Source organism: Indicator indicator, chromosome 30, assembly GCF_027791375.1.
Source record: "Indicator indicator isolate 239-I01 chromosome 30, UM_Iind_1.1, whole genome shotgun sequence".
Classification (NCBI taxonomy): domain Eukaryota; kingdom Metazoa; phylum Chordata; class Aves; order Piciformes; family Indicatoridae; genus Indicator; species Indicator indicator.
Genome location: NC_072039.1, coordinates 9858748 through 9882441, shown reverse-complemented (window position 1 = coordinate 9882441; position 23694 = coordinate 9858748). Strand labels below are relative to the sequence as shown.

The 23694-nt window shown below is 49.8% G+C and overlaps 1 protein-coding gene across 1 annotated transcript in view; it reads left to right on the top strand.

Moving 5' to 3' along the window:
• LOC128977105 (S-adenosyl-L-methionine-dependent tRNA 4-demethylwyosine synthase TYW1-like) overlaps positions 1-23694 on the top strand; it is a 122832-nt gene that overhangs the window by 4856 nt on the left and 94282 nt on the right. The window contains exons 5-8 of the mRNA XM_054394574.1: positions 93-287; positions 1773-2054; positions 3168-3287; positions 18088-18214. Of these exons, the coding sequence (XP_054250549.1) occupies positions 93-287; positions 1773-2054; positions 3168-3287; positions 18088-18214 (724 nt within the window). The remainder of the gene's footprint in view (positions 1-92; positions 288-1772; positions 2055-3167; positions 3288-18087; positions 18215-23694) is intronic.

The window sequence follows — 23694 nt, the reverse complement described above, 5'->3', positions numbered from 1 at the left end:
GAAAATCTGCCCTCTTGACATGTTCCCTGCTCCCTTCTGGGTGTGAAGTGTTCTGAAGCATGGAGTGATCTCTGGTCTGGTTCTCTCCTCAGACAAGCAGCAGGAACATTTGTGTGTTCCTGGTGGCTACATACACAGATGGGCACCCAACTGAGAGTGCAGCCTGGTTCTGCAAGTGGTTAGAAGAGGCTGCCAATGACTTCCGCTATGGGAAGACCTATCTGAAGGGCCTGAGATATGCAGTGTTTGGCTTGGGAAACTCAGTTTATGTTGATCACTACAACACAGTAAGTATCTGCTCTGCACCTTTGCTTGCCTTCTGCTCTCCTGAAAGGCCTGCTGTGAGAACACCAAGGTGCTGCAAACCTGAACACCGCTGGTACTCCATGGGAGAACTGCACACTTGATTAGGGAGTTGGGTTTAGGGCATGGGCAATGCAGCTTTGAAGCAGTTGTGCTGCCCTTTGGAGTGGGAAAGGAGTCCTGTGTTCATCTGGGAGTGTGGTAATGCATTTGGTAAATCCTCACTGAGTTCATCTCCCAGCTCTGAAAGCTTTCTGTTGGCACCTGAGGACCCAGGACTGCAGATCCTCTCACTGCTGTTTAGAGTGCTTTGAGCTTTCTGCCTTGCTCAAAGCTTTCTGCCTCACTGTGGGGGGGATTTTAGCTTTAGTTCCTGATGTCAAATGTCTCAGCCTGATGATTAGTTTCAGCCACACCAATAGCATGGCCTGCCACTCGGTCATGTTTGTGTAGCTGGGGCTGTGTGAAATGTGTTACATGGAGTGAATGAGAGCCCTGGAGTAGTTTAGTCTGGAGAAAAGGAGGCTGAGAGGTCTACAACTCCCTGAAAGGAGGTTGGGGCCAGGTGGGGCTTGGTCTCTTCTCGCTGGAAACAAGGGGTAAGATGAGAGGATATGGCTTCAAGTTGTACTGGTGGAGGTTTAGGTTGGATATGAGAAGGAACTTCTTGACTGAAAGTGTTCTCAAGGACTGGAACAAGCTGCCCAGGGAGGTGGTTGAGTGCCCATCCCTGTTTCAGAGAGGCAGAGATGGGGTGCTGTGGGATGTGGTTTAACATCAGCCTTTGTGGTTAGAGAATAGTTGGACTGGATGATCTTAAAGGCCTCTTCCAACCAAAATGAGCCTTGACTAAGCACTGCATGAAGAAGTTTGTCTCAGAGCCCATCTCTCACCACAGCAGTGTGACAGCAGAGGGGTTTTCAGGTGGGAGTCTGAGGTGGTGTGGTGGTGCTCAGGCTGCCTTGTCTGTGCTCTGAATTGAAGATGAGGGCAGTCCAGAAGCCTGTCTCTTAGGATCATAGGATGTTAGGTGTGGAAGGGACCTTCAAAGATCATCAATTCCAACCCCCCTGCCAGAGCAGGACCATAGAATCCAGCACAGGTCACACAGGAACACATCCAGATGGGGCTGGAAAGGCTCCAGAGAAGGAGACTCCACAACCTCTCTGGGCAGCCTGTTCCAGTGCTCTGTGAGCCTCACAGTGAAGAAGTTCCTCCTCATGTTGAGGTGGAACCTCCTGTGCTGCAGTTTCTATCCATTGCCCCTTGTCCTCTCCCAGGGTGCAGCTGAGCAGAGCCTCTCCCCTCCCTCTTGACCCCCAGCCCTCAGTTACTTACAAACATTTAACTCCCCCTTCAGTCTTCTTGCAGCTCAACTCTGTTTCCACACTTGGTCTCTGCTTTTTTAGTTGCCTGCTTTAAGTTGAGCTTTGTTTAATTCCCCTCTCAACTTTTTCTTCCTGTGCCAGGTTGGCAGAAAGGTTGACAGGTGGCTGTGGATGCTGGGTGCCAGCCGTGTCATGACTCGTGCTGAGGGGGACTGCAGCGTGGCCCAGAGCAAGCATGGCAGCATTGAGGCTGACTTTGAAGCCTGGAAAACCAAGTTCCTCAGTCGACTCCAGGCCCTCTGCAGGGGGGAAAAGAAGCCCTGCAGTGGGAAGTGCAAGAAGGGGAAGTGCAAATCTCGGGGGAAGCAGAGCAAGGAGAGCTCAGATCATGAACGTGGGGTGTCGGAATCGGAGAACGCTGAGGTAGAGCTGAAATTCATGGGACCTGCTCTCTCCTTTAGTGCCCCTTGGAGCACTGCTTGACTCCTCTGCTTCCTCTTACAGCCAAGAGGGGTGTTGTGGGAGCTTGGTGGTACTTTGTTCTGTTGCCAGAGGGGGAAGAGGGATGCGATCCTGTGGCAGATAAGCCACGATGAGCAAACCAGAAAGAAGGGCCAAAGAAGTGGTGATAGGCCTAAGCTAGAAGTCATTTAGTCAAGAGGAAGACTCCATCCTCTAGAGGGAGGTCTGTGTTGTGGCATGCTTCAGGGAGCCAGTCTGAGTTCTCCCTGGAGTCTTTGCTTTGTCTTATGGCCAAGTGAAGCATTTAATTCCCTGTGAGTGGTTAACCTGCTTCCACTTCAACTTGGTGAAGCTTTGGTGCTTTGCCTGCATCTCAAGGCTCTTCCAAAGGCAGCTGGGGGAGTCCTGTATTTCCTCTGAGTGCCTGCCTGACACTTGTTTTGTCTCCTGGAGTGTTTGATTGCAGCTTTTGAATAAGCAGTCCTCTCTTGTGCTCTGCAGTGCAGAGCTGCTGTGGCACTTTGATCCTCCCTGCAGGCCGTTTGTTGTGGGTTGCAAAAGGCTGCTGTGGCCACATTGAGTTTTGTAGGAAAACAGGAAATGCTGTGGCTGAGTGGGTTTAGGAGTGCTGGGACAAGAGGAGTAAATCCTTGCTGTTCCAGCAGTGCACTTGTGCTGTACCTTGACTGCTACCAGAAAGGGAGAAAACTTCTTTTTGGCTTGCAAAGCAGATCTCTCGCTCCCTGTGCATTCAGACAGGGACACTTGGAGGGGTTAAGGGAATTTAGGCTTCCAGATCATCATAGCAAGCAGTGAGAGTTGGAATCCTCATGGGATCAGATAAACACATGATGAAAACAGGATATATGGAGGGAGTTTTGGTTCTGTGCTACCAAACTCTTAACACCCACTGGTAAAAGCCCTAACTTCAAATTCATCTCCTATAACTTCTGCAGGTTTTTGGCAGGACTATTCCTTGTTTCAGCTGTCTTTACTGCTTGAGAGCTGATTCTTTTTTTTTTTTTTTCACTGAGCTGAAGGTCTCATTTAATTTCTTTTTCTCTGATCTCTTAGGCAGAGGAGCTGTTTGAAAGCAGTGAGGAGGAGGCTGATGCTGAGGAAGCTGGAGGCACAAACTCTGTCGTGGATGTTGAAGATCTTGGCAATATTGTGAGCCACATGAAGAAGACAAAGGTACAGTGAGGATGGAGCTGTCAGGTTTCTGTCACTGATCAGCTGAACTGCTGGGTTTGAATCTGTAGGGTCTAGTTAGAGAGTAAAATACAAGCTTTTGGAGAACCTGGCCCCAGGAGTGCTGGGTACCTGCTAACTGTGACTTGTTCAGTGATCAGATGCTGCAGTGGCAACCTGTTGTGTTCAGTCTGAGGGGAACATGAGTTCCCCAGCTAGTGGTAAGATCTGAACATCCATCTTTGCCACCCTGATTGACAGTCCAGAGCCTGAACACCAGTCCTGTTCCTGTGTGCTGTGGTGGATGTGCAGGTGTGGTGCTGGTGACATGGCAGGGAGCAAAGCTGCCAGGGGAGGAGTAGCTCCCTGCTTCAAGATCTTCTGTGCCTTGCTTGTTGCTGCCCAAAGAGGAGGTGCTGTGCTTGCAGAGCAAGCCAGTGAGCTTGAGCTGACCTGTGCTGAGCCAAGACAACCCAGCTGGAATTCCTGGCATCACAGGTTTTGGTTGGAAAAGACCTCTAAGATGAAGTCCAACCATCAACCTAAGACCACTGTGGCCACTAAACCATGTCCCAAAGTGCCATGTCCTATGTGGCAAACTGTTTGGCTTTCCTTTGGAGGCAGCAAGTCCTGCACCTGGGAAGGAAGAATAAACTGCAGCAGGACAGGTTGGGAGGGGATCTGTTGGAGAGCAGCCCTGTGGGGAAGGAGCTGGGAGTGGGGGTGGAGAACAAGTTCTGCATGGGACAGCAACGTGCCCCAGGGGCCAAGAAGGCCAATGGGGTCCTGGGGGGCATTCAGAGGAGTGTGTTCAGCAGCTCCAGGGAGGTTCTCCTTCTATTGTGTCCTAGTGAGGCCCCACCTGGAATACTGCATCCAGTTCTGGGCTCTCCAGTTCAAGAGGGACAGGGATCTGCTGGAGAGAATCCAAGGGAGGGTTACAAGGATGGTGGACTGGAGCACTACCTTGAGGAAAGGTTGAGAGCCCTGGGGCTGTTTAATCTGGAGAGAAGACTGAGAGGGGATCTAATAAATGTTTATAAATATCTAAGGGCTGGGGGTCAGGAAGGGACAGGGACAGGCTCTGCTCACTTGTGCCTTGTGATAGGAGAAGGGGCAGTGGTTATAAACTGCAGCACAGGAGGTTCCACCTCAACATGAGGAGAAACTTCTTCACTGTGAGGCTCACAGAGCACTGGAACAGGCTGCCCAGAGAGGTTGTGGAGTCTCCTTCTCTGGAGACTTTCAAGCCCCATCTGGATGTGCTCCTGTGGGACCTGCACTGGATTCTATGGTCCTGCTCTGGCAGGGGGTTGGACTCTTAAGATCTGCAGAGTTCCCTTTCAAACCCTAAGATCCTGTGATCAATATTTTTTTTTTCTTGCTTATGCTCTGGTCTTCTCTGTTCTCTCCAGCTTGTGCTAACCACTAGAGGTCAGTGACAAAAAGGGAACTGAGTTTTCTGTGGCTGGGAGCTGATGTGGAGCAGGGAAGGGAGGTGGTGTGGGCCAGCAGTCCTGTGAAGACTCAGGCAACACTGTGAGCCAGGGGTTGTGTAAAGCAGGAAAGCCACAGGGTGTGGCTCAGAAGTGAGCAGAGCAGTGGAGTACATCCTGCTCTTAGCTTCTCATGCTCACTGTCCTGGTGGTGAGCAGGACTGAAGCCAACATGGCATGCTCTTGTGCATAGGCAGTGACACTTCATTGCTCTCTGGCTTTGGCTGATGCATTGTTCATAGAATCGACAAGGTTGGCAAAGACCTCAGAGCTCATCAGTCCAACCTATCCCCCAGCACCTCATGACTAACTAGACCATGGCTCCAAGTGCCACATCCAATCCTTTTCTGAACACCTCCAGTGATGGTGACTCCACCACCTCCCTGGGCAGCTCATTCCAATGGCAAATCTTTCTGTGAAGAACTTCCTCTTCACCTTGAGCCTTTCACTGGTGCAGCTTGAGACTGTGGCTTCTTGTTCTGGTGCTGACTTTCTCCTTGCTTTGCTTGAGCAGTGAGAGGCCCCTGTGTTGTAGATGCAGGTGATTACAGAAGTGCAAGTATCAGGCTCTTGTGGCTCTGCTCTGAGTAGCCTCTCTGATCTGAGGGACAGCTGTCTGAGCACAGACACTCAGCTGGAGCTGTAAGCAACAGGTTTGGATCTGTTGCCTTTTCCTCAGATGGCAAACACTTGTTCTGCTGTGACAGCTGAATGCTGTCCTCGTGCCCCTGGACATGGTTACCTTCTGGGAGTGCAAGTGTGGATGTGGGACTGAAAGTGTCCTTACTGTGCTTGGAAGTCTCCTGACCCTTTAGGATATGAGCTGGTGTCAGCTGAAGAGACAGGAGGCCCTAAAACTCTGCATTAGAGTCCCAGAATGGTAGGGGTTGGAAGGACCTCTGAAGGGCTGCTCTAATTGGGGATGTCCTTGCTTACTGCACAGACCTCTGGACATCCCTTCCACCCCAGTGCTTTCTATGATTCTAGGAGGGTCATCCAGTCCAACCCCCTGCTAGAGCAGGATCACCTGGAGTAAATCACACAGGAACACAGCCAGGCAGGTTTTGAATACCTGCAGAGATGGAGATGCCACAACCTCTCTGGGCAGCCTGTTCCAGTGCTCTGCCATCCTTAAAGTGAAGATTTTTTCTTTTCCTTGTTTGTGTGGCACCTCCTGGGATCCAGTTTGTGTCCATTGCCCCTTGTTCTGTCACTGAACACTGCTGAGAAGAGTTTGGCTCCATCCTCCTGGCACTCTCCCTTTAGATATTTATAATCATTCCTGAGATCCCCTCTCAGGCTGCTCTTCTCCAGGCTCAGCAGCCCCAGATCCCTCAGCCTTTCCTCCTCAGAAATGTTCCAGTCCCTTCAGCATCTTTGTGGCTCTCCACAGAACTCCCTCCACTAGTTCCATTCTTTGTTGCTGGTGCCACTGAACTGTGCTGCTGTATTCAGTTTTGGCTTTTTTTTTTTTCTGTTGGACTGATTTTTTTTTTTGAAACCTTAAACAGTGTAGCTCTCATTCCTGGCCCCTCTGCTGCTGTTCTGCATGGCTGCAACCTACATTTCTGCTTTCATGCTTCTGTAACCAGAGCAGGTAATGGAGAAGGGGCCCTCAGTGGTGGCTTCCATGTAAATATTCTGCTCTTGAACAGGGAGGGTGTCACCCTCAGAGCCATGGTAGGGTCTAGCTGGGTAAATATTTCATGAGGCAGCCTCAACTGCTGGCTATCCCTCTTATTAGCCAGGAGAAAGAATGACTTTGGCTTGGTGGTGAACCTCCTGGGAGATGTGAGCATTGACTTGGAACAGGTTTATGCAAACACTTGAATTGTGAAGTGATCCTGGAGGTGCAGTTATTTACTGTAATGAAAATAAATGCTGCAGGCTTGATGTGAAGGAGCAGGATGATCTGCAGTTATGAAAATAATTTGTCATGATCAGACTCTTGCTCCCAGGTGGGAGGATTCTGTTGTTTAACTCCAGGCTGTCTCAGGCCCACCCTCCCATTAGTGGCTCTGAGTTTGTGCAGTGAGATTTTTTTTTTTCTTGGATGTGCTGTTCCTTTAGGAAGGGAGGTTCTCCTCATCCTCTGCTCTGCCCTGGTGAGACCACATCTGGAGTATTGTGTTCAGTTCAAGAGGGACAGGCATATGCTGAGGAGTGTCCAACAGAGGTGATGAGGATGATGATGGGACTGGAACATCTCACTGTGAGGAACACCAGAACAGGTGCCCAGGGAGGTGGTGGAGGCCCCAGTCCTGGAGACATTCAAGGTCAGGCTTGATGGGGCTCTGAGCCACCAGCTCTAGTTGGGGAGGTTCCTGCTTTACTGCAAGGGGATTGGGCTAGGTGACCTCTAGAAGTCCCTTCCAACCCAGTGCACTCTGTGATTTTTTTTTTTTTTTTTTTTAGTAGACTCAACAATGGATTTAAGAACTTACAACTGTGCCTCACTCTCCCTGTCCTCTAAAGTGACTCCCCTGAAACGTATTTATCAGTTAAAATGTCAGCTCTAATGGGGCTGCTTGTGGCCTGCAAGCCTGCTATTAATCATGGGGACACCATTTCTTCTTGTAGATCATCTTTCACAGCTGGGAGGTTGTGCTAAACTAGAGCCAGATCACTCCAGACTTGTTCCCCTGGGCATGAAGTGGCTTTGTTAGCCTTCATATTTATGAATTGCAGGCGTGAGTAATAGTAATAATAATATCCTAATTTTTTGGTTTGGATGGGTTGGGAAACAGTCAGCTGGGTGGATTTTGGTGACACAGTTTTTGAGATGAAACTTTTGCTCTTACAGAACAAAAACAATGATGCTGGTGGTCACATTTGCAATGTAAATAGAGGTGTGTGTGTGTGGGGGGGGAGAGTCTGAGGTGAAAGGAAACTAAATAGGGCCCTGAGAGCACATCCAAAAAGCTTCTGCTAACTTCTGTGTCTGCCAGGGGGGAGGTTTCCTGCTCCCCTTTGCTACCCTTCCCTAAAGTCATCCTCCCATAGCCTGCTACTGCTGCTGGCTCTGTAAGTCACTGCAGTGTGCCAAGTGGTGTCCCTCAAGGGTCTGTCCTGGGACCAGGGCTGCTCAGTATCTCCATCATTGATACAGTTTGAGGCACCCTCAGCAGGTTTGCAGCTGATACCAAGCTGAGTGGTGTGGTTGGTAAGACTGAAGGAGGGGATGGCATCCAGAGAGGGGTCTGGGGAGGTGGACTGAGGAGAATCTCATGAGGTTCAACAGGACAAAGTGCAGGGTCCTGCACCTAGGTCAGGGCAATCCTTGATATCAGTCCAGGCTGGGGGATGATGAGATTGAGAGCAGCCCTGCAGAAAAGGATTTGGGGGTGCTTGATGGGTGAGAAGCTGCACATGAGCCCCTTGCAGGCCAGAAGGCAAATGGCAGCCTGGACTGCATCCAAAACAATGTGGCCAGAGATAGAGAGAGAGAGGGGGTCCTGCCCCTCTGCTCTGGTGAGACCCCACCTGCACTACTGTGTCCAGCTGAAGGACATGGACCTGCTGGAGTGGGTCCAGAAGAGGCCACAGAGGTGATCAGAGGACTGGAGAACCTCTCCTGTGGGGACAGGCTGGAAGAATTGGGGCTGTTCAGCCTGGAGAAGGAAATGCTCCAGGGAGACCTTAGAGCTGCATTTCAGTGTCTGAAGGGGACCTGCAGGAAGGCTGGGGAGGGACTGTTTAGAAGGGCCTGTGGGGGTAGGGCAAGGGGCAATGGTTTGAAACTGGAGCAGGGGAGGTTTAGGTTGGGCATCACTAGGAAGAGGGCTGTAGGAGGTGGGGGTGGCAGTGGAGGGGCTAAAAGGAGGGTAGGGTTAGTCAGGTAGTGCAAGGCAGTGTGGAGAAGAGACCCAGGTGTGAAGCCTGAGGCTTTGGTAAAGCAGCTTGTGTGGCTGTGTGCACCCAGCTGTCCTGTGTCCTCCTTGAGAGGATGAAGCCTTGAGTCATTTCTGTCTCTTCTTTGGCCTGTCCTTTCGGGAAGCAGGGCTTGGGTCCTCCAGGGATGCTCTGTAGGGCTCATGGGGACCTGCCTTGATCTCTTTCCCTAATGGAGTAGTTTCCATTGTCTTCTAGTTACTGAAGATTGCTTATGGTAGAAAGCAGGCCATTTCCTTTGGACTTCAGCCATGTGTTATGTTGCTCCCATGGCCTCTCATCTGATGGTTCTGAAACGCTGCCTGACACATCCCTGAATACACTGCAACCCCAAAGCTTCAGTTGGCTGCTTGGGGATTTGTATAAAGCTCCTGCTCAGGGAGGGGGCAGGTGGGAAAGAGGCACAAAGAGGGACTTTCCCTTGCTGCTCTCCACTCAGCATGGACTTCTGGTGATTGAGGTTGCATGCAGACTTTGAAAGCCCTGTCCAGCCTGGCCTTGAACACCTCCAACCTCCCTGGGCAACCTGTTCCAGTGTCTCCCCACCCTCACTGGAAAGAATTTCTTCCTAATCTCCCCTCTCCCAGCTCAAAGCCATTCCCCCTTGTCCTGTCACTCCAAGTCCTTGTCAAAAGTCCCTCTCCAGCTCTCCTGTAGCTGCCTTCAAGTACTGGAAGGCTGCTCTAAGGTCTCCCTGGAGCCTTCATTTCTCCAGGCTGAACAGCCACAGTTCTTTTTATTTCCTCTCACACTTAGAGAAGCACAGGAGTGACTATTTCTCTGTCCAGGCTGTGCTCCAATACACTTATCAATGAGGAGACAGCATGGATCCACCTGGATCCAAGAGCCTCCCAAATCTCCCCTCTTCCAGCTCAAAACCATTGTCCCTTATCCTCACTACAAACCCTTGTCAGAAGTCCCTTTCTGGCTCTCTTGCAGGCCCCTTACAAGATCCACAGTTTGAGTGTAGATTCTTTTGTTTCCTTTTGCAAATCCATTGTCTTTATGGGTGTGTCTGAGGAACTTTCCCAAATCAAACAGCTGTGGAGAGAAACCTGCAGCAGTAAGAGAAATGGGGCTGTGGTTTAACAGCACCTTGGGAAAACCCTTCCCTCCAGCAGAGCAGTGATGTTGCAGCTCAGTGAAGCAAACTTAAACCTCACTGTAGCCCTGCAGAGACACTTTGGAATCTGGGAGTTTTGTTGTCTTCTTGGAAGATTCTGGCTGCTGTTGAATCACAGAATGTTAGGGGCTGGAAGGGACCTTGAGAGATCATCCAGTCCAACCCCCCTGCCAGAGCAGGGTCCCCTGGAGCAGATCACACAGGAGCACAGCCAGGTGAGTCTTGAATATCTCCAGAGCAGGAGATTCCACAACCCCCTTGGGCAGCCTGTTCCAGTGTTCTGTCACCCTCCCAGTGAAAAATCTTTCCTCATGTTTCCATCATCCTGGTGGCTCTCTGTTGGACTCTCTCCAGCAGATCCTTGTCCCTCTTGAACTAGGGAGCCCCCAACTGGATGTGTTGGTATCAGTCAACATCTCAGGGGTTTTCCCCATCTCAGGGAAGGACACTTCTTAAATTCATGCCATGATTTTCTTTAAAGCCACCTCCTGTTTCAGTCATGGAAGGTGATGGATTGCCACATTTCTCACCTCTCAGCTGTCATGCTTTCAACCTTTGCTTTTTTTGCTTCCAGTCAGGCTTTTTGTGCTTAACTGGGCAGCAAGGTAGGAAGGGGGCCTGGAGCCTGTTATTAGGTAGACTCCAGTAGCTATTTTTAATCAGATTTCCTTGCTGTTGAGATGTTTGCTGTTTCACTGATTACTCAATTCAGGATTCCAGTGACTCATCTTGGTGCTCAAAGCCATTTTTCTTGGTGACTGACAGCAGAGTGTTCCATGTGGCTGTGAGATTGGCAGGGGTTTCATCCCTGAGCTAATTGCACTTGTGGCTCTGGCTGTGACAGCTGGAGCTTTGTACCTGGAACAGGAAGGTCCCCATAGTGCACTTGCAGTTTCCTGCTCCTCATCTGTTGTGTTCAAGAGTGGGTAACTTGGGAAGTCTGAAGGATGGATGCCATCCAGAGGGACCTGGACAGGCTGGTGAGTTGGGCTGAGGAGAGAATCTCATGAGGCTCAACACAAGGCAAAGGGTGAGGTCCTGTGCATAGATCAGGGCAACCCTTGATATCAGCCCAGGCTGGGGGAAGGATGAGCTTGAGAGCAGCCCTGCAGAGAAGGACTGGGAGGTGTTGGTGGATGAGAAGCTAGACAGGAGCCAGCAATGGGCACTGGCAGCTCAGAAGGCCCGTGGCAGCCTGGGCTGCATCAAAAGCAATCTGGCCAGAGCTGGAGAGGAGATCCTGCCCCTCTGCTCTGCTCAGACCTGACTTGCACTGCTGTGTCCAGATCTGGGGGGCCCTCAACACAGGAAGGACATGGACCTGCTGGAGTGGGTCCAGAGGAGACCACAAAGATGATCAGGAGACTGGAGCACCTCTGCTACAAGGACAGGCTGAGGGAGCTGGGGTTGTTCATCCTGGAGAAGAGAAGGCTCTGGGGAGACCTTAGAGCAGCCTTCCAGTACCTCAAGAGGGCTACCAGAAGGCTGCAGAGGGACTGTTTCCCAAGGCCTGCAGTGATAGGATGAAGGACAGTGGTGGAAGTTAGAGAAGGTTGGGTGCTAGGAACAAGCTCTGCACCATGAGGGTGGTGGAACACTGGAACAGGCTGCCCAGGGAGGTGGTTGAGGCTCCATCCCTGGAGATATTCAAGGTCAGGCTCAACAAGGCTCTGAGCAACCTGCTCAGGATGTCCCTGCTGACTGCAGGGGGGTTGGACTAGGTGACCTTTGGAGATCCTTTCCAACCCAAACCATTCTGTGATCTTTGTGGAAGCCTGCTCCCTGTGCTGGACCTTCTGCCTGTGTTTTGGTCTTGCAGGAAGGTTGCTCTCTAAGCTGCCACGAGCTCTTGTGGGCAGCTTGATGTCTAACAAACTTGCTAAAGAAACCCCCACGTGGTTCTTGCCTTCTGACAGATGAGCCTGAAGTAGAAGAGGAGTTGTCAGCATTTCTGGCTGTCCTCTCCTTCCTGGAGTCTTGCTTCCAGAGCTCTGTTTGGTGGGAATTTTAACTCCTCCTTCATGCAATACATGAAGTTTAATACTTCATTTGATGACTCTTTTGGGAAAGGTCATCTTAGACTTTCTTTCCTGGTGGTGTTGCCAACATTTTCCCTTGCTGCTGGTTCTGTTAGTCCTGGCTCCAGCCCCCTGATGGATTGCTGTTTTCTTAATGGTGGTGCCTTTCACTTGGTAAAACACCCCAGAGCCTTTTGATGGATGAGGCTGTAAATCATGATAAAACCAGGGGGTTCCCTCTTGTCTGACCACTGGGAGGTTAAACAGGAAAGAAGTTGAGTCAAAATGGGCATCTTCTGGGTCTCATTTTCCTTCTGGGAGTGTTCTTGGGGATACTTTTTCCTAGAGCCATGAGGTTAAAATAGCTGAATTGAGTGACCTTAGGGAGTACTTCTTTGCATGGAGTTTAGGGATCTCTTCTCTCTCACACATCCAATGTTAATTTGAAGAGAGCTTGGTGGGGAAAGGGAAAATACCAAGGAGGCAGTGGGCACCATGACATGCTGCAGAGTGCACTTCAAAGGAGGAGAATCACAGGATCACATCCAGCTGGAAGAGACCTCAAAGATCATCCAGTCCAACCCTTGGCCCAGCACTGAAGGGTCAACACTAAACCATGTCCTTGTGGCAGTGGTGAACCCTGGGGGTTGTACTTTGGATGTGGCTGTGGATGACTTTGGTAGCCTTGTATGAAATCCTACAATCAGTTGGCTGGAAAAGAGCTTTGGGATTGAGTCCACCCATTCTTTAACTCTGCCAAGGTTGGTGCTAAACCATGGCCCTCAGCACCACATCTCTGCCTCTCTGAAACCCCTCTGGGGATGGGGACTCCATCACCTCCCTGGGCTGCCTGTTCCAGTCTGAGAATCCTTTCAGTGAAAAAATTTCTTCTGATGTCCAACCTCAATCCTCCCTGCTGGAACTTAAGGCTACTTCTTCTAATGGGAAGGAAATCCTTTGGGACACTTGAGCTGTGAGGGGCAGTGGCACTTCTATCTTGGTGGGGAATGCTGAGGACTGTCCCTTACCAGACACCCTCTGCCCTAGACTCCTCAGAAATGGGCTTCTGCCTGCCCAGGCAGGACATGCTGCCTGTATGGCAGTAAAAGGGAAGAGATGTTTTTGCCTTCATTTGTAGAGGAAGGAAGCCAGGTCCTTTAGGATGAGGGGGAATGGATTGAAGCTTGAGGAGGGCAGGTATAGACTGGAGATTAGGAAGAAGTTCTTTAGAGTGAGGGTGGGGAGACACTGGAACAGGTTGCCCAGGGAGGTTGTGAATATCCCTCCCTGGAGGTGTTCAAGGCCAGGCTGGATGAGGACCTTGAGCAAGCTGGGCTGGTGGGGAGGTGTCCTTGCCCATGGCAGGGGGAGTTGGAACTGGATGATCTTTAAGGTGTCTTCCAACCCAAACCAGTCCATGAATCAATGAATCCTTATCCTTGAGCCTCAGTAGCTCTTATCCAGGTCTGCTTCAGTGGCAGCAGTGGAAAACCCAAATATCTTCAGCAGGAGCTGTGCTGAGCCTTGAGATCCCAAGGAACTGAAGGCTGTCTCTAGGTTTTTCTCAGCTCTTTGTGAGCAGAGAGCAGAGGGTGACTTTTCAGATTTATTTTGGCAGTGAAATATTTCAAGGGCAGGGAGAACTCTTGTCAGTGCTTGCCTGATTTGTTATGGAGAGGCAGTGATTTGCCTTGGATTTACTACAGAGCTTCCTGCTAAATCACCAGGACTGGAGAAGTTTGCTCTGTGCAAAGTTAACTTTGTTCTCCCCACTCCAAGCCTAAATAACAGATATGACAGCTTTATTAAGCAAATAAGTAAACCTCCTGGGACTATGAATTCCATTTCCTCCAAGAAATACCTGAAGGCAATCACTTGCCAAACTGAACAAATCAGGTATTGCTGCTGAGAGGAAAAAAACAAAACCCACCAAGAAAAAAAATGATTGTTTTGTTTACAGCCTTCCACATCAAGCCGAGAGGGGAGGAATGGAAATCTCAGAGTGGGAAAATGATTATTGAAATGTTTCAGGCCAGCCTGGGAGATGATTTTCACCTGTCAGCCTTGTCTGTGGGTGCTTCCCTCAGTATCTGAGGGAAGAGGCATGACAGGCAGGTAGAAATGCAAACCCTTTGCCATGAAGATGTTTCTGAAGGCTGGCTTGGCTGGGAAGTCTCAGTTGCACTTGAGTCACTGAGGGCTGGGTCCATCTGTGGTGGGTTGAAATTATTCCCCAACATAAAACTGCCAGAGCAGCTCAGCTGAAAGCAAATGGAGCTCTAGTTACAAGCAAAACTGCAATCTAGAAGTATGGAATGCAATATATATGTACAAAATAGACAGTATTTACATCTCTTTCTAATGTATAAACAACACAAGAACCCCCCTGGCCCAAAGCAGGGGGTTACCAACAGCTTCTCCCTCACCTCTATAAGGTAAAAGAGAAGAGCAGGTGTGATGGTTTGAAACTGTCTTTTTATTTCCTTGCAAAGTTCAGAACAGAGAAAGTGAAAGAGTGTAAATAAGTCACTATTGGGTGTAAGAAAGCAAAATACTGATTGTTCTAAACACTTCCATTGGGTAGATAGAAATGTTTAAGAACTATTACCCAAAACAAAGTAGGCATTCGGCACATTCTGCGTTCGGCAGTGGGGGCAGTTGCTGGGCTGTCTGGCTGCTGTTTCTTCTTCTCTTCTGGCTGAAGATAACACACTGACCTTGGCAGCTAAGTTAACAACTTTCTGCTTAACTAACTCTGCTTTTTGCCAGGGGGGTCTGGGGGGAAGCTCCTGGGAGAAAGAGAGAGGTCCCTTTGGGAAAGGTCCCCTTTGGGGGGAAGCAAAGGGAGCTTGGTTGTGCTTTTCTGTTGATTGTATATATTTGTAAATGTTGTGAATTTTGTATATTTGTATATATTCATTGCATTTCATCACAGATTGTAGATTCTGCTTTGTAAATACAGCTTTCATTCGCTTCCAGAATGGGCTAGCCTGGTTAGTGTCAGTGTGGGGGGGGAATTTCAGCTCACACTGACACAGCAGGGAGATGCTGTTAGTTCTTAGCCACAACAAAGAACACAGCCAAAGTCAGCAAGCCAGCAGAATCACCAGGTAGTGTCTCTCAGTGCAAAGAACCAAAAGATTTAATTCCTACAACTAACTTCATAGTAGGTTTCAGACCAAAGGGATTATTTAGGCCTTATTATTTTCCTTTTTACATCCAGTGGTAATTGGTTTACATTCTGTCACTTTCTGTTCAAGATCTGGGGGGAAGTTTTCTAGGCACAGCCCAAAACTACCCCAGCATCCCACTCAGGTCTGCAGCTGACTCCAAGCTGTGTGGTGTGGTTGGCGTGCTGGAGGGGGAAGGGTGGCAGCTAGAGAGACACTGACAGGCTTGAGAGGTCAGCCAGTGCCAACCTCAAGAAGTTTGACAAATCCAAGTGTAAAGTCCTGCACTTGGGTCAGGGTAGTCCCAAGCACAGCTGCAGACTGGGTAGAGAATGGATGGAGAAGGACTTGGGGGTGCTGGTTGAGGAGTGGTTCAACATAAGCTGACTCTGTGAACTTGCACTCAAGGCCAGCCCTGTCCTGAGCTGATTGGCAGCAGGGGCAGGAAGGGGATTCTGCCCCTCTGCTGAGACCCCACCTGCAGTGCTGGGGCAGCTGTAGAGTCCCTGACACAGGAAGGAGATGGAGCTGACACTGAGTGAGTGTTCAGAGGTGCTCAGAGGGCTGGAGCACCTTGTCCTACCACCTGCTCCATGGGAGAAGAGACCAACCCCCCCTGGCTCCAGCCTCCTTTCAGGGAGTTGCAGAGAGCCAGGTCTCCCCTCAGCCTCCTCTTCTCCAGGCTGAACAGCCCCAGGTCCCTCAGCAGCTCTTCTCCAGCCTCGTCACCAGCTTCACTACTCTTCCCTAGGACCCATTCCAGCCCCTCCATATCCTTCTTGGAGTGAGGGGCCCAAAACTGACCTCAGTAGTCAAGGTGTGGCCTCAGTAGTGCTGAGTACAGGGGAACAATCCCTGCCCTGGTCCTGCTGCTTGCACTATTGCTGATCCAGACCAGGATGCTGTTGGCCATCTGTGCACACACAGGAAAAACAGGAATTGGTTCCTGCAACAGCTTCATTCAAAGTAAGCAGGAAAGAGACTAACCTCTGCCCCTAAACAAATATTTTCCTTGCCTGTCCCTTTCCCGAGGGCTTATTGGGAACTCTTTGTCCTTGGGCCTTGGAGTCTGTCTGGGATTTCTTTGGTGGCTTTGTTTGTTTGTGGTTGCTTCGTTTGTTTTGTTTCTGAGGCACCTTTCTGTTGTGTAATTCTGCTCAGGTGCAGAAGGCTTCCATCTGTTTTCCAGGCACAGCCTGGTTCCTTTCCCTGTTTGTGAAGAACCCAGTTTGGCAAGTCAAGAGCACTGGTTTCCTTAGTGATGCTAACAGTTGGTCAGGGAGGCTCAAACTGGAAGCATGTGGATGAACTTCTTGATGTCTTTGGCACAAAAAAGAATCTCCAGCTCTGTGAAAACAAAATGTCCTCTGTTGGGTTTTTTTTTTTTTGTCGTTTGTTTGTTGTTTATCCTTAACTCCCTTAATATTTCAAGGAAGCCATAAAGGACTGACAGATTACAAGCTGCATGAAAGATTGAAGTGATTATTTACACTTTCATGCTTCTCTTGTGCAGACATCAAACCATAAATACCCATAAAGGCTCAAAAGGGAGACTGGGGGGGGGGAGTCACAGTTTCTTATGGGCAAGGGTTTGCTTCTCCTGCTTGTAACTTTATGCCAACAGCTGATGTGCCTGAATTTCACAGAATCAGAGAATGGCTTAGGGTGGAAGGGATCTCAGAGATCATCTAATGCAGCCTTCCTGCCAGGGGCAGAGATACCTCTCAAGGTTGCTCAAGGCCTCATCCAACCTGGCTTTGAACACCTCCAGGGAAGGGATATTCATAGCCTCTCTGGGTAACCTCTTCCAGTGTCCCACTACCCTTGTATTGAAGAACTTTTTCCTAAGCTCCACTCTAACCCTACTCTCCCTCAGTTTCAAACCATTCCCCCTTGTCCTGTCCCTAGACACACTCATGAAAAGTCCCTCTGCAACCTTCCTGTAGGTTCTTTCAGGTGTTGGAAGGCAGCTTTAAGGTCTTCTCAGTCTTCTCCAGGCTGAACTGTTCCAGTTCCCTCAGCCTGTCCTCATAGCAGAGGTGCTCCAGCCCTTGGATCATCCTTGTGGCTTCCTCTGGAATTGCTCCAGCAGCTCTGTGTCCTTCTTAGGGTGAGGGCTCCAGAACTGGATGCTGTACTTGAGGTGGGGTCCTGCTAGAGCGAAGGGGGAGAACCCCTCTCTTGCCCTGCTGGCCTGTAAAGCAGTATCTGCTGCCAGCTGAGCTTGGCTGAGATGCTGCAGTGTTGGTTGTGGGGCAGGGGGGAGCAGTCTTTTCTTCCAAGGCCTTTGGTGGTGAGCATGGCTGCACATTAGGGGGCTTGGAGAGCACAACTTCTCTGAGCTCCTGGCCTGGGTCCCTGTACTGAGGTGGCTTTCTCCCCTGACCTGTCATGAATGAGTGAGATGAGAGCTGCTTGTCACTCCCAGCAGGGCTCTCAGGTATACACAAAATGGTTTAGTCCTTCTACTTTGTGCTCCATGGAGAGATGAAGTTGCTGTCTTCTCCTTATAGTTTCAAATGATGGGATGAGAGGAAGTGACCTCAAGTTGTGCCAGGGGAGGTTAAGGTTAGGAATAATTTCTTTGCTGCAAGAGTGGTCAGACATTGGAACAGGCTGCCCAGGGAGGTGGTGGAGTCACCATCCCTGGAGGTGATGAAGAAATTGTGAACATGGCACTTGGGGATGTGGTTTAATGGCCATGGTGGTGTTGGGTTGATGTTGTCCTTGATGAGCTCTCTTCCAGCTGAACCAATTCTGTGATCCTGGAGCCCTTCTTGCTCTCAGATGTGATTCAAGCACTTTATTTCTTAAAATGCCCTAGAGAATTTTCCTGCTGCAGAACAAATCTAGTGAGGAGTGTATTTATTTTTTTTTTTCCTTTTCAAACTTACTGTCCTAATTTACTGAAGGGTGAGAACATGATGGGGGAGAGGGATATCATGCAGGACTCCACAAATGCATCAGGTCCATGTGAATCCACAGGAAGTTGTGTGGGCACTTGTGTCAGTTTGAAGTTTAGCAGGTTTGTGGCTGAACTGGGTCAGGGTGTTTAAAAGATGATGCTTTGGATCTAAATGGCTGTAATTCACTGTCTTGAAACAGAGAGACCCTGAGCTCCAGGAAGGAGATGGTGGAATGAGCTTGACCCAAGAGAACACTGGGAAGAAGGAGGAGGTTGAGAAGAGAGAGATGATAACCCCAGCTCTGAGAGAAGCACTCACAAAGCAAGGTGAGGTTCTGCAAAAGACCCAATGGTGAACCAGGCTGAGTGGCAGACTTTTAACAGAGCAAATGAAAGATGAGCAAATGGCCCCAAGCTGCCTCAGGGGAGGTTTAGGTTGGATATGAGAAGAAACTTCTCTGCTGGAAGGGTTCTTACCCATTGGAACAGGCTGCCCATGGAGGTGGCTTAATGCCCACCCCTGGAGGTGTTTAAAAGAGGCAGAGATCTGGTGCTGAGGGATGTGATTGAGCACCAGCCTTGCTAGAATCATAAAAAGAATGGATCAGGTTGGAAGGGACCCTTGAAAGTCATCCAGTCCAAGCCTTTGCAGGGAACAGAGACCTTTCCAATTAGATCAGGTTGCTCAGGACCCCATCAAGTTCAACCTTGAATGTCTCCAGGAGGGATGGGGCCTTCACCACCTCTCTGAGCAACCTGTTCCACTCTCTTGCCACCCTTGTTGGAAAGAGCTTCCTCCTAGTCCAACCTAAGCCTACCCTGCTCCAGTTTCAAACCCCTTGTCCTGGTGCTACAAGCCCTTGGAAACAGTCCCTCCCCAGCCTTCCTGTGGGCCCCCTTCAGATAGGTAATGGTTGGCCTGAAGGATCTTAAAGGCCTTCTCCAACCAAAATGATTCTATGATGTTCTTTATGTTAAAGATCCTGCTCTGGACCCTCCTTCCCAGCAGGACAGAAATGAGGCAGGGGCTGGCTGTACCTGCTTGTTGCAGGGGAAGAAACTAAAGCTGGGTAAAGTCCCAGCACAACATGTGGAGAGTGTATCAGAGTTCACAGGGCTTGATGTGTTCTTGAGAGGGAAGATGATAGTCCCACATGTCTCTAGCTCCCAGAGTGTAGGCTTCTCAGAGCATATTTTAAGATCAGCTTTGCATCTGTTCTGCATTGCATTGTGCATGTCCCTTGCTTTTATTTCAGTTCCAAACTGATTTTTTTTTTTGTTGCTGAAACTATATCCAGCAAAGGAAGTAGTTCAGACTATCAATCAACTCAGTGATTGGATCAGAAGCTCTGAGTAGTAGGAGAAGGGTGATGTGAGTTTCCCTGGGCTGCTCACTTGGAGACTAAAGGGAGTTTGGCTTAATTTCTTTTAGCTCAGGATGGGAGCAAGCTCACATTTTTTGCTGGCTAAATCAGTAGCAGCTCTCCTGATGCTTCAGGGCAACAAAGCTGGTGAGGGGTCTGGAGCACAGCCCTATGAGGAGCAGCTGAGGGAGCTGGGGGTGTTCAGCCTGGAGAAGAGGAGGCTCAGGGGAGACCTCATTGCTGTCTACAACAACCTGAAGAGTGGTTGTAGCCAGGTGGGGTTTGGTTTCTTCTCCCAGGCAAGCAGTGACAGAAAGAAAGGACACAGCCTCAAGCTGCACCAGGGAAGGTTTAGACTGGATGCTAGGAAGAAATTCTTCAGAGAGAGAGAGGTTGGCCACTGGAATGTGCTGCTCAGGGAGGTGGTGGAGTCACCACCCCTGGAAGTGTTTAAAATCAGACTGGATGAGGCACTCAGTGCCATGGGTTGGTTGATTAGATGGTGTTGGGTGATAGGTTGGACTGGATGATCTCAAAGGTCTATTCCAACCTGTGATGCTGAGATGCACTTCTGGTTATTGCAGCAGAGCCTCCTTGCTGCAGAGCTGGCTTCTGAGATTCCTGTGTTTAGTCCAGTGGCTGTGTCATCCCCACACCTGTACTTCCCAGGATCTGATGGAGAGGGTGCAGAGGAGGCCACAAAGTTGATCAAGGGGCTGGAACACCTCTGCTGTGAGGACAGGCTGAGGGAGCTGGGGTTGTTCAGCCTGGAGAAGAGAAGGCTCCAGGGAGACCTTAGAGCAGCCTGCCAGCACCTGCAGGGGGCTGCAGAGGGACTGTTTGCAAAGGCTTGCAGTGGTAAGGACTGAGGGCCAATGGTTTGAAACTAGAGAAGAGCAGATTTAGATTGGATGTTAGGAGCAAGTTCTGCACTATGAGGGTGCTGGAACACTGGAACAGGTTGCCCAGGGAGGTAGTTGAGGCCCCATCCCTGGAGATATTCAGGGTCAGGCTGGGCAAGGCTCTGAGCAACCTGCTCTGGTGGAGGCTGTCCCTGCTGACTGCAGGGGGTTTAGACTAGATGACCTTTGGAGGTCCCTTCCAACCCAAAATTCTGTGATTCTATCATCTCAGCCATTCTCCAGCCCAAGCTGTTGTAGGTGACTGGTGTTGCCTTCTGCCCACCAGGTATCTGATGTGTTTGGTGGCTTTCTGTGGTGGTTTTTTTCTTTGTTTGGGGTTTTTTTTCCCCATTTAGCTTAGCACAGCTATAAACCAAAGAGCTGTTCCTTAAATGTGTAGTCTGGAGGAATAAAGCATAAAGCTTAGCAAGGAATGGCAGTGACTTTGCCTCCTCCTTGTGTCCATAGTGGTGCTGCTGCTGCTGGCTGGGACCAGCATGGGGATTGTAGGAGGCTGGTTCAGTTCTGGAGGCTGTAATGTGATGCAGAGCAGTGGGAGCACTCTTCCAGCCTCTTATTTTTATCTGCCCATGGATTTAGTTACTCCTGGCAGTGTGTGATCCAGAAGTCTCATTGTTCTATCTGCTGCCGGGGAGTTTAGAGGACAAGTGGATTTGGCCAGCAGACATGAGGGAGTGGGCTACTGGAGATGTGGCTGTCTAGAACTAGGCTGTGGCCAGGTAAGCAGCCTTGGCTGCCTGGCTTTGAGAGGTTAGTGGTGATGCTGAATCTGGAGAAGGCTGCACCTTGGGGAACAGGAGCCCCAGGTGGGCTGTGGAAGCTGCTTCTGGTACTGACTGTGAGAGGGGAGTGGTGGGAGGCTTTCAGCACACTGCCCTGCCTTTTGTGGTGCAGGGCTGTGTGCTGTGCTGGGCACAGGAGTGTTTCACTCTGCCTTGCTTTCTGCCCCAGGCTGTATTGGCTTGGTTTTGGGGAGTGAATGAAGCTGCCTTTGTGATGGTATAGAGACAGTGGTCATTTGGAAGAGGAGAACAGAGCTGGGAGGAAGGTCACTTTCCTACTGTCATTTTTCCTGACACAAAGGCAAGCTCATATCTCCTTGTGATATTCCAGGGACAGGAATTAATTATCCAGATAAGTGGGGATGCATTTCTGCCTTCCCTCAACGTTGGGAATAGTGCCAGTATTGACTCAACCACTAGGATCTACTTACATAAAGCTGTAGTTTCAAAGACTTAACCTCCCCTGTCTGTATCCTTACAGTTACAACTGGCACAATCCTCTGCTCTTGCCTCTGATTCTGTAATTTGCACTTAACAATGAAGAGGAGAAGCTGCTTTTCTTTTTCTCAGATAACTTTTTTTTTTTTTCCCTACAAAGATCACACAAGGAGGACACAGAGCTGTTGGAGTGAGCCCAGAGGAGGCCACAAAGATGATCCAAGGGCTGGAGCACCTCTGCTAAAAGGACAGGCTGAGAGAGCTGGGGGTGTTTAGCCTGGAGAATAGAAGACTCTGGGGGAGCATTGGAACTGCCTTTCAATACCTGAAGGGGACCTACAGGAAGGCTGCAGGGGGACTTTTCATGAGGGTGTCTAGAGCCAGGACAAGGGGGAATGGTTAGAAGCTGAGGGAGAGCAGGGTTAGACTTGGAGCTAAGAAATTCACCACCCTTGTACTGAAGAGACCCTGGAACAGGTTGCCCAGGGAGGTTGTGGATGTCCTTTCCCTGGAGGTGTTCAAGGCCAGCTTGGATGAGGCCTTGAGCAACCTGGGCTGGTGGGAGGTGTCCCTGCCCTCAGCAGGGAGGTTGAGGTCTCTTCCAGCCTGAGCCATTCTGTGAAACCAAAACTCCTTCCATCAGCACCTCTTCCCCCCATGATAACAAATGCAATTAGCCACAAAATAATCTAATTTATTTAGCAACAACTGCTTGTTTTTGGGGGGTGTACGTTCAGTGTCTTTGCAAGATAATCCCTGAGGGCATAATTAGCCCAAGGGAAGGGGAAAAAAAAATCCAGTAGTAGGAAGTCAAAAGAAAACTTAAATTGTGGTTGTTTGCCTTTGAGCAGCATCTTTTCAGCCTCTTGAGATGCTTTTTATTTTCCTTCACCTTCAGACAAATTTATCTCCCTGTAGGTAAGCTGAATATTGCTTAACCAATGGTTTTATTCTAGCACTGGCATTGAATTTCAGCTAAATATAACCCCAGCTACTGGCTTCTGTTGGTGCTAGCCCTTGGACTTGCTTGCTTGCAGATGCTTTTTTAGAGAAGAGGTGCTCTGTAATAGCTGCTTTTAAAATGCTGCAACCAATCTTGTGTTGTCAGGAACAGCTCTGATGCCCTTCCCATCAGGGCTCAGTCTTGCATAAAATAGAAATACAGCACAAGCTATTTAGTGCCTGCAAGTAACAAACACAGAGAGGCTGGCAGCTGGAGCACTCTGCTGTGGTATAGTTGCAGTGGTCTCATTTTGCTCTGCTTAATGCTTTGCTAATTTCACCTCTTTAAGTGGCTGTCACAAAAGAAACTGAAAATAGAAGCAAACTTCTCCTATTAATGTTTCCTGTGGTGATGAGTAGCTGCAGCCTGCCATGTTCAGCAGTGGGCAGTTGCAGCCCAGAAGGACAGTGGCAGCCTGGGCTGCAGCAAAAGCAGCGTGGCCAGCAGATGGAGAGAGGAGATCCTGCCCCTCTGCTCTGCTCAGACCTGACCTGCACTCCTGTGTCCAGATCTGGGGGCCCTCAACGCAAGAAGGACATGGACCTGATGAAGAAGGTCCAGAGGAGGGCCCTACAAAGACAGGCTGTGAGAGTTAGGGGTGTTCAGCCTGGAAAAGAGAGGTCTTTGGGGAGACCCTACTGCTCTGGGGAACAGCCTACTGGTACCTGAAGAGGCCTGAAAGAAAACTGGGGAGGGGCTTCCTATAAGGGCTTAGAATCAGACTTGTTAGGGTTGGAAGGGACCTCAAGGATCAGCCAGTTCCAACCCCCCTGCCATGGGCAGGGACACCTCCCACTAGATCAGGCTTGTAGTGGTAGGACAAGAGGCAATGGTTTGAAACCAGAGCAGCGTAGATCTAGGCTGGCATTAGGAGGAAGCTCTTTGCTCTGAGGGTGGTGGGATACTGGAACAGGTTGCCCAGGGAGGTGGTGGAGGTCTCATCCCTGGAGACGTTCAAGTTCAGGCTTGATGGGACTCTGAGCAACCTGCTGGAGTTGAAGATGTCCCTGCTGGCTGCAGGGAGGTTGGACTAGATGACATTTGGGGAACCTTCCAGCCCACTGCATTCCATGACTCTGTGTTCACATTTGCTTTCTGTAGTTGCTTGTAGGTTCTTAAAACAGTTCCTGCTGGGCTCACAGCTTGGTGTGCTTTTGGATTTTGTTTTTGATTTCTTTTTTGCATGGCCCTGGACACCAGGAGGATTTTATAGATGGTGAAGGTTGCCTGTCCAGAGCTCTTGACTGTACAGGCAGTGCATTTACCTTCAGAGGGCATCTCAAGCCCTCTGGAAAGG